The 9,935-nt window shown below is 44.5% G+C and overlaps 1 protein-coding gene across 3 annotated transcripts in view; it reads right to left on the bottom strand.

The window, feature by feature from the left end:
- Positions 1 to 9,143, bottom strand: part of USP48 (ubiquitin specific peptidase 48) — a 69,427-nt gene extending 60,284 nt beyond the window's left edge. For 2 of the 3 annotated variants that reach the window (XM_024125291.3, XM_007111796.4), the window contains exon 1: positions 8,816 to 9,143. In XM_024125291.3, the coding sequence (XP_023981059.1) occupies positions 8,816 to 8,949 (134 nt within the window). In that variant the 5' untranslated portion in view covers positions 8,950 to 9,143. The remainder of the gene's footprint in view (positions 1 to 8,815) is intronic. The other variant, XM_028487762.2, reaches the window with a different exon arrangement.
- Positions 9,144 to 9,935: the final 792 nt, after the last annotated feature.

Here is a 9,935-nt window from a genome sequence, read left to right as displayed (position 1 = left end):
ACGTCCGGAGCCTGTGCCCCGCAACGGGAGAGGCCACAACAGTGAGAGGCCCGCGTACTGAAAAATAAAAAATAAAAAATAAAAAAATAACAGTATATAAAAAAGAAAAACACCAAAAGGATAAATCAGAGACTAGTGAAACTGGTTACCTGTAGAACATGAGTAGGATTAAGATTTTTTTAAAAAAAGAAGCGTTGGACATTTTCCTGAATATACCGTTCCATACACTGCTGAATTTGGGGGCCATGTGAATGTTACACACAAATCAGTAAGGCTGGAGGGAACCCTACATTCAACACAAACAATAACATATTTCAACTGAGTAACATACACTGAAAGGAAGAGGGTGGGGCACTGACCCAAGTAACTTGAACTTGATCATTAGCAAGTTTATTAATGTCAGGATAAAGACATAAGGAACAACCAACAAACTTTAATTTAATAGCTTCCTTTTCAAAGATACATGGGTTAACAATTCTGAAACTTTCTGTGCATTCTGCAGTTGAACAAATAAGTACATGTATACTGAGGATGAAGGGAATCAAGCTCCGGAGAGGAAAGTTACAAATAAGGGAAGAAGAATAAAACCAACCCTGCAGTATTGGTTAGGAATAACAGGTGTTAAGTCAAAATCCACAGGGTCTTAATATATACAGACAGGTAGATTAGTGTTGCCAGATAAAATACAGGACAGAAGTTATTTGAATTTCAGATAAATGTCATATTTATATTTTAAAAAGTATTTGTTGTCTATCTGAAATTTAGATTTAATGGGCAGCCTAAACGAGACAGCTTTTTTGTCAGCCTGAGGGCCTAAAAGCAGTAACATGAACACACCCAGCAAGTAGATCTTGATTTCTAAATATTCCCCACTCAAAGAACCCAGAGCTCCTGGGAGAAATGGCCAATTTGAAGCCTGGGCAAGATAAACATGGACATATTGCTGTGCCCCCAAAATAAGGATGTACTCAAAGAATGAGGGGGACATGTTAAAAGGAAGAGCTTGTATGGGCCTCCCGGTACCCAAATCTGGAACAATCTGAGCAACAAAATAATGATCGGATTACAACCCGCTCAATAATGTAGGAATCCATAGTAAGGTGGGTGGATGGATGAGAAATCTCTTCCTTAAAGAAGAAAGCCAACTATCAATGTGGAAGAAAGGACAGAATTAGAAATTCACCATTTGGCATCCATCAGATTAATAACGAAATCATGCAAGGACTGTCAATGGATGCCAGTGTAGGAAAGTTTGAGGAGTAACTGAATATTTACATAGTCTCAAAGTATCTCAGCACAAGTTGTTTATTAATTACAAAAGGAAATATAGTAACTTTCAGTGGAGAAACCTGGCAGATACCACCTAACCAAAGGATCAAAGTTTAAGTAGCCAGTAATGGGTCTAATTAACTGTATGCCCCTCCTGGTGTGATGCACTTAAGAGCACAACATCACTTCTGTGGTTTTCCTACCAAAGTGAATAACCTAAACCTAATTATAAGCCAACACCAGACAAATCCAAGTTGAGAAGCTTTCTGCAAAGTAAGTGTCCTATACTTTTCAAAAACCTCCACATAGATATGGGGATATATGTATATGTATAGCTGATTCACTTTGTCATAAAGCAGAAACTAACAAACCATTGTAAAGCAATTATACTCCAATAAAGATGTTTAAAAAAAAAACCCCTCCACATGATGAAATGCAAAGAAAGACTGAGTAATTATCCAGATTAAAGGAGACTTAAGATACACAACTGACTGCAACATACGATCCTAGATTTTCTTTTGCTGTGTAGGACTTTATTAAATCAGTATGTTCTGAATATTTCAGAAGGTTACCCACTAAAGCTTTATTGACAGCAGTAAAAGACTGGAAACACTATAAATGCCCATCAATAGGAATCTGCTAAATAATACAGCCAAGCAATGGAAACTACTGTAATTAGGAAAAAAAGATAAGGAGAAACTTTGTTATGTTGTGATATGTAACAATATCATTAGTTGAAAAATGCAAGGAACAAAGCAGTGTTTAAAAATGGGTGTGGGGGGGGGACTTCCCTGGTGGCGCAGTGGTTAAGAATCCACCTGCCAAGGCAGGGGACATGGGTCCGAGCCCTGGTCCGGGAAAATCCCACATGCTGCAACTAAGCCCGTGCGCCGTAGCTACTGAGCCTGCGCTCTAGAGCCCGCGAGCCACAACTACTGAAGCCCGCGCGCCTAGAGCCTGTGCTCTAGGCTTCAACGAGAAGCCACCGCAATGAGAAGCCCGCGCACCACAACGAAGAGTAGCCCACACTCGCAGCAACTAAAGGAAGCCCGTGCGCAGCAACGAAGACCCAACGCAGCCAAAGACCGATAAATAAATAAGTAAATAAATAAATAAATATTTCTATTATAAGCCATTACTTCCAAGCCAACCTAAGCAGTGCAGCAGAATGCCACATACAGAAGGCTAGATGAAATCCCGCTGTAGAAGAAAACCTCTCCCACTCAGTCTCCAAAGTCCCAAGCTCCTTTTTATCCCCATTAGGAGTAGGCTACCGGTGTCAAGTATCATCTATCATCCTGTTTGTACCAATTTTCTTATAGTAGAAAAATACTTCTGCATACTTGTTTCCATCAGTGTAAGAAGAGACTGATCAAGGAGGCTGAGACACGTGAGACAGGGACACATGTTTACATGTTTGATGTGTAAATACCCTAGCCTGTTGACTCAAATTTATACAACTTACTTGGCCCTAGAAAGCATCTGAATTTGCTAATGCTGGCTTAAAAAGCAAGTAACTTTTTCAAGGTCACAAGTAGCCCCGATTTAATCTAGGTAGAGTGATGCCATTCACCTTCTCTGAAATAGTTAAGTTCCTACAACCTTATAACTGTACCCTCTACCCACTCCCCAGTGGTCTTCTTCCCAGAAATCCCTCCTTCTGCCTACAGGGGAATCAGAGAGGGAGAACTGAATCACAAACAAAAACAAAGCATAAAGAGCACTCATCCTGGTTCTCCCCTGGCTCTCTCCCACTACTCGTATCTCATTTACTTATGTATCAGTCGGCTTACGACTAGGTTCTTGTTTTGTGTGGCAGTTGACTATTACTGTACATGCCTAGTTTCTTCAGCGCCCCCTGCCTTTTTTTTTTTTTCCTTTGAGAACAAACTGTTCCTCCATTCTTGTGGTTCTAGCAAGAGCTGCTGAGATGCAGCTCCCATCCAGCACCCAAAAACAGCCTCACAAGATATTTAAAATGGAAACTGAGAGAAAACAAACAACCCCAAAATATCAATCCCTCTTCAGTGGCAGACCCTTCTGACAGCTTAGCTGTCCTAACATTAAGAAGGAAACAACATGCTGATTTGCATGAGAAACAGCTGGAAGAGGTTCATGACTCTCTCCTGGGCTCAAGTGTTTCCCTGCCCTAGCCATGATGTATTTGTCCACGTCTTTCCTGAATTAAAACAAACACCTCCCTAGATTTGTTAACTGAGGCACTTCCCTTACACTATGTTAAAGTTTCTATCACCTGTATCTAGGAACCCTAACAAATATGGACTAACGAAATAAAGCTTTTTCTGTTATTAACTTACCTCCAAGAGCCAACAATCCATTTCAGCCTCTAACAGATCTCCTAATTTTTTTTTTTTTGGCAGCGCCGCATCACTTGCAGAATCTCAGTTCCCCAACCAGGGATTGAACCCAGGGCCACGGCAGTGAAAAGTCCTAACCATCAGACTTCCAGGGAACTCCCAGATCTCCGAATTCTTAAAAACAGCTTTGCCCCTCTTCCTCTAAGCTTTCTTATAAGACCAGTTAACAAACACAGGGGAAAACATTCAGCTCCAGAGAAATGAGAGTTTAAAACAGCCATGAAAGATGTTTTCACTTATGAAATCAACAAAAAAAGTTTTGGTGATGGACTTCCCTGGTGGTCCAGCGGTTAAGACTCTGTGCTTCTGCTGTAGTGGGCACAGGTTCGATCCCTGGTTGGGGAAGTTCCACACCGCGCGGTGTGGCCAAAAATCAAAGTTATGATCATGAATCAGGGTAAAGTAAGAGTCATTGCCCATTCATTGTTAAACACAACGCTTTTGGAAAAACTTGAGAAAATGTCTCAAAATGTTAAATGGCACCAATATTTTGTTTCAATACTTCTGGGCACATGTCCACAGAATATGTTTGACACTGTGGCAATGAAACAAAATGAAGAATTCTAACAGGTACTTTTTTTTCTAGGGCCATGGATATAAGAACACCAAGTGGCTACAGCAGTAGGCAGGGGGCAGGTTCCCCAAATGTTTGGTATGACATGCTAAGCAGCTGTGACATTATTTGCTGTGATTTTAGGCCAACAAACGCTTTCGCAGCAATGTAAATGATGGACCGAGGCTGAACAAAGCCTGAGACATAACAATTTTCCTAGTCTAAACCAATTTAGTGGCAATGCAAGCAAGCTGAATTCCAGCATATCAATGCAATGAAATCAATAGGACTTGGGAGCTGATTAAATGGTGTGGACAAGAAGGAAAAGGAGACATCTGCAATGATATCCAAAACTGTACAGAAAGGAAACAATTTTTCACAAATCAAAAACTGCAAAGTGGAAAAAAAAAACAGTAGGCTAAGTATCTAGGGGTGCAAATGACTTAAGTTCCTTCTACACTGAGCACAGGTAAGAGTGGTAGTTTTAGCTCTGTTTTGACAGATCTCCAAGGATGTGTCATTTAGGAGTATGTCTTCCAGCACAATGGACAGAAATTTAGTCAATGATTTCACAGATGCTATGCAGTACAAAGAAATTTTATTATTTGAATGGGAGAGGAGTGTGGAGATATTACTCCCTCTGCGTGGTCATTTAAAGAGTTATTGCTTTGTTTTTCTCCCTCAACAAATTTTAGTTTCTTGGCTCTTAGGACATCATTTCACACAGCCCAGGTAGAAATCAATGAAGGATAGCAAGCTAACTCTCCTGCTTCCAGGGAAGACCCCGGATTACACTAAGGCTTTGCCTAATGCAGCACCAGCTTTCTAAAAAGTGATTTGTGTGTGTACAGAGAGAGAAAGGGAGAAGGAAAGAGAGGGAGGGAGGGGGAGAGAGAATAGGTTAACCAAGGATTACTGAAATGGTTCCAATAATAACCATTTACTGTCTGAATTTTCCTCGAAAACTTCAAATTGTCTCTGTAACTCCAAATGTCACCACTCTATCAGAATGACAGTTGCTTGGGATTAGTTAGGTCCATTAACTGAGTTCAGGAACTCCCTTCCAAACTAGTCCCCTCTAATTAAGAACATTCTTGTCCCTCTACCATTTTATTTCATAATCACAAACCGGTCTCTAACCAGATGTCAACAAATAAGGAGGAATTCAGAAGGCTCCCCATCCTTTGACAGGTGGAGGGGGGAGGGGCGCTACAGCAGGTCATTGCCTAACTTTAAACCCTTTCTAAAACTTTGGTGACTGACTCAACATTCCTAGGCTCTTTGTGCTATGTGCTGGTTCAAAGAAGGCAAAACCGGACTTCCCTGGTGGCGTAGTGGTTAAGAATCCGCCCGCCAATGCAGGGGACACGGCCTGGTGGTGCAGTGGTTAAGAATCTGCCTGGCAATGCAGGGGACACAGGTTCGAGCCCTGGTGCAGGAAGACTCCACGTGCCGCGGAGCAACTAAGCCTGTGCGCCACACTACTGAGCCCGCGGGTCACAACTACTGAAGCCCACGTGCCTAGAGCCCGTGCTCTACAACGAGAAGCCACCACAATGAGAAACACTGCAACGAAGCGCAGCCCCCGCTCTCAGCAACTAAAGAAAGCCCCTGCAGCAACGAAGACCCAACGCAGACAAAAATAAATAAATAAAAAAGAAAAGCATTTTTTTAAAAAAAGGGAAAAGAGAATCCACAGAATGAGAAAATATTTGCAAATACATGGGACTTATATCCAGAACATATAAAGAACTCTTAGAACTCAATAATAAAGACAATCTAATTTTAAAATGGGCAAAGGATGTGAAAAGACCTCTCTCCAAAGATCTACAAATGGCCAATAAGCACATGAAAAGATGCTCAACCTTATTAGTCATCAGGAAAATGCAAAGCAAAACCACAATGAGCTACCACTTCACACCCACTAGGATGGCTATAAGACAAAAACAGTGAAAGGATGAGGAGAAAATGGAATCTTCATATATTGTCTGTGAGTATGTAAAATAGTGCAGCCACTTTGGAAAACAATTTGTCAGTTCCTCAAAATGTTAAACATAGTTATCCTATGACCCAGCAATTCCACTCCTAGGTATATACCCCAAAGAATTGAAAACAGGTGTTCAAACAAAAACTTGTACACAAATGTTCATAGCAACACTACTCACAACAGCCAGAAAGCCGACATAACCAAAATATCCATCAACTTAACTATGCCGTGAGATGATGGATGTGTTAATTGCCCTGATCTTGGTAATCATTCCACAATGTCCATCAAATTATCATGTTGTACACTTTAAATAGTTATATTTGTCAATTACTCCTCAATAAAGTTGGGGGAAAAAATTTAAATCCATCAACTGATGAATAGATAAAATGTGGTATATCCAACAATGGAATATTATTCAACCATAAAAAGGAACAAAATACTGATACATGCTGTAACATGGATGACCCTTGAAAACATTATGCTAAGTGAACGCCAGACCAAAAAAGGCCACGTATTGTATGATTCCACTTATATAAAATATCCAGAATAAAGAAATCTAGAGACAAAAAGATTAGTGGTTGCTAGGGGGTGGGGGAGGGGGAAATGGGAAGTGGCTGGAGTTTAATGGATATGGAGTTTCCTTTTAGGGTGATGGAAGACGTTCTGGACCTAAACAATGGTGATGTCTGTACAATATCGTAAAGGTACTTAATGCCGTGTAACTGTATACTTTAAAAATAGTAGGACTTCCCTGGTGGCACAGTGGTTAAGAATCCGCCTGCCAATGCAGGGGACACGGGTTCGAGCCCTGGTCCGGGAAGATCCCACATGCCACAGAGCAACTAAGCCCGCGCACCACAACTACTGAGCCTGCGCTCTAGAGCCCACGAGCCACAACTACGGAGCCCACACACCACAACTACTGAAGCCCGCGAGCCTTGAGCCCGTGCTTCGCAACGAGAAGCCACCGCAATGAGAGACCGCGCACCGCAATGAAGAGTAGCCCCTGCTCGCCACAACTAGAGAAAGCCCGCGCGCAGCAACGACGACCCAACGCAGCCAAAAATAAATAATTTTTTTAAATGGTAAATTTCGTTGTGCGTTTTACGACTTTTACAAAACGATTTTTAATGAAATGAAATACTACAACATGGATGATCCCTGAAAACATTATGCTGTCAAAGAAGCCAGTCATAAAAGTCCACATACTGTATGATTCCATTTACATGAAATGGCCAGAATAGTCAAATTTAGAGGCAGAAAGTATATCAGTAGTTACTTCGAACCGTGGGGGAGGGGGAGTGGGGTTTACAGGGAGGACTGAGTGCCAAGCTAACGGGTACAGAGCTTCTTTTAGGGGTGTCGGATTGTGCTAAGGGCTGAACAACCCTGTGACTATACAAATAAAAAATACTGGGTTGTACATTTTAAATGGGTGAATCATATGATGTGTGCATTATATCTCAAAGCTGTTTATGAAAAAAACTGCTTGGATATAAACCTTGCAATTGCAGCTTAAAACTCACATCCGTGACATTCCCCTTATAGTGATCTCAGCTAATTTCTACTCCTTTACTTCCATTAAAATCATAACTATTACAGTGAAAGAGTTTATATTTTTTGGTTACTCTGGAACCTAACATGTGGAGAAACTGACTGAAGCTTATCTATTAAACACGGCCACGTCATTCCAGTACTGACTGTTGCCCTCCTCGTGAGCCAGACTCCCAGAGCTTGGAATTATTCGTCTGCTTTATGGAAGCTCTCTAACTTGTTTCACTTCCCATACTAGACTTAAAGCTCCAAATCTGAGACCTTGACTTCCATTCCTTCCGGATCCCACCGTGGAATGTAAAAACTCCAGAAAGTCTTTACTAAATGCTTGATGAAAGACTACTGAGCATGCCCGGCTTAGCCAAGTCAATTCAACAACATTCCGGACACAAACTATAGTTCCCGCGTCAAAAGGTGGAAAAACAGCTAAGGATTCGATCTAAAAGGAAAGGCAAGGTTCACGGGCTAAGTAGAAGTGAAGGACAGCACTTACACAGCTCAAACTTTGTACTCGGTAGAGTGGTGTTGAGTCAGAGCGACCCCCCACCCCCCAAAAAAGGCTAAAAAATACTAGATTGCCGAGAGAGGGGAAGGTCAACTGGGGATGAAAGGTACCGATGACGCAGACTAACCGTACGTTTTCCTAAAGCCGCCCTAACCAAAAATATGATCACGCCTTCAGCGTCAACACCAATACGAGATATACAGTGATGAAGCTCGCTTCGCAAAAGTTCCCATTTTACAAACCAAAAAACCAAGCAGTGGCCAGGATATACCAAACACCAACGTTTGCTAAGGTCTCAGCTCCTGACTTCAACCATCTCCACCGCCATCTTCTAATAAGAACCCAAAACCTTTTCTGAAGGGCTTTCAGCAGCATCACCCCCGTGCAGAGCCCGGAAAGGCTGCCTTTCCCAGGTCGCCCAGAAGGCGGAAAGGAGGAAACCTCCACCTTGTTCTCTCCACGCCTGCTAGATGCACGCAAAGGGCCGCCGTCTTCCTTTCCCCAGCCCCGGGCCTGGTTTTCCAAGGTCCGACGCGAGGGGGGCGCGAGGCCCGGTGCGCGGGCCTCACCTGCACACGCCGCGGATGCAGGGCTCCAGCCAGATGCGGTAGGCGGTCTCGATGTGCTCCTGCGACACCTCCTCGGGCCGCACCGTCTCCGCCCAGCGCCAGGCCGCCTTCTCCAGCTGCAGCCGCGGGGCCATGGCCTTGGCCCGAGGAGTGCCTCCTGAGCCCGGCCGCCCAGGCTGCCGCAGCCGCCTCCACCGCCGCCCAAATGGGCTCCGCCACCTGCCAGCGATGAGGACCAGGCGCTCCCTCAGCCAGCTGGCCAGTCAATCACCTGTGCGCGCCTCTGCCTGGGCGCCCGCCCGCGCGCCCGCACCCGACCCGCACGACCGGCCGCAAAGCGCCTCCGCGGACACCCGACACCCCCCGCACCCGCAGACGTTGGAGGTGTACTCCCAGCCGCGGTGGGCGCATGCGCGTTCCCAGCAGTCTTTGCGCCTCCCGCGCCTCTAGCCCGACGGGCGGAGGAAGGGGAAGCCGCTAGTCGAGACCCTTGCCACGTCCTCACCGGCACTGCAGGGGAAGCGACGTCTCAGCTCCTGTCCAGGATAGCGTTCTGCGCACCACTAGTCTTCCAAACGGGCACCTCGAGGGCTAAAGGCTGCCTGTTCTTGCCCTCTGGTACTTCCCCTTTAACCGTAAAGGATCACGCGAGAGGCTACTCAACGCACACCATAGGTCCGCTGGATTGTGGGGTGGGACCTGAAACCTGGGTCACCAGAGAAACCAGGGTCGGCTCTCTGGAAGGGTTAACTCGAGCTTGGACCGGTTCTGACTCCTTTCCTGAGCCCTCCTGACGTCACGTGACGTTCTGGCCTTTTCGTGAGGTAGAACTGGACTACGTGTCCCGGCATGCGTTGCGTGCTGTCACTCACTGGATGCCAGGCATGCTGGGATTTGTAGTCTTCGCAGTAATGGGTTTGCTGTGCCTTTGCTTGTGCTGGGGTGCAAGCGGGTCCCTGGGCGGGGTTTCTTTGCCCTGAAAGGTCATCCTTGCAGGTGGTGGACCCTCCTCACTGCTGTTATCTCCATATGCTGATTTCTTCCTTCTTTAATGAAGGTCCTCTTTAGCTGCAGGGTTTGAAAACATTTCCTTTTTTCAAACTCTGCTTCTGGCTATAAA

Source organism: Physeter macrocephalus, chromosome 3, assembly GCF_002837175.3.
Source record: "Physeter macrocephalus isolate SW-GA chromosome 3, ASM283717v5, whole genome shotgun sequence".
NCBI classification, from domain to species: domain Eukaryota; kingdom Metazoa; phylum Chordata; class Mammalia; order Artiodactyla; family Physeteridae; genus Physeter; species Physeter macrocephalus.
The sequence above is the reverse complement of the archived record's forward strand: the minus strand, read 5'-3'. Positions and strand labels throughout refer to the sequence as shown.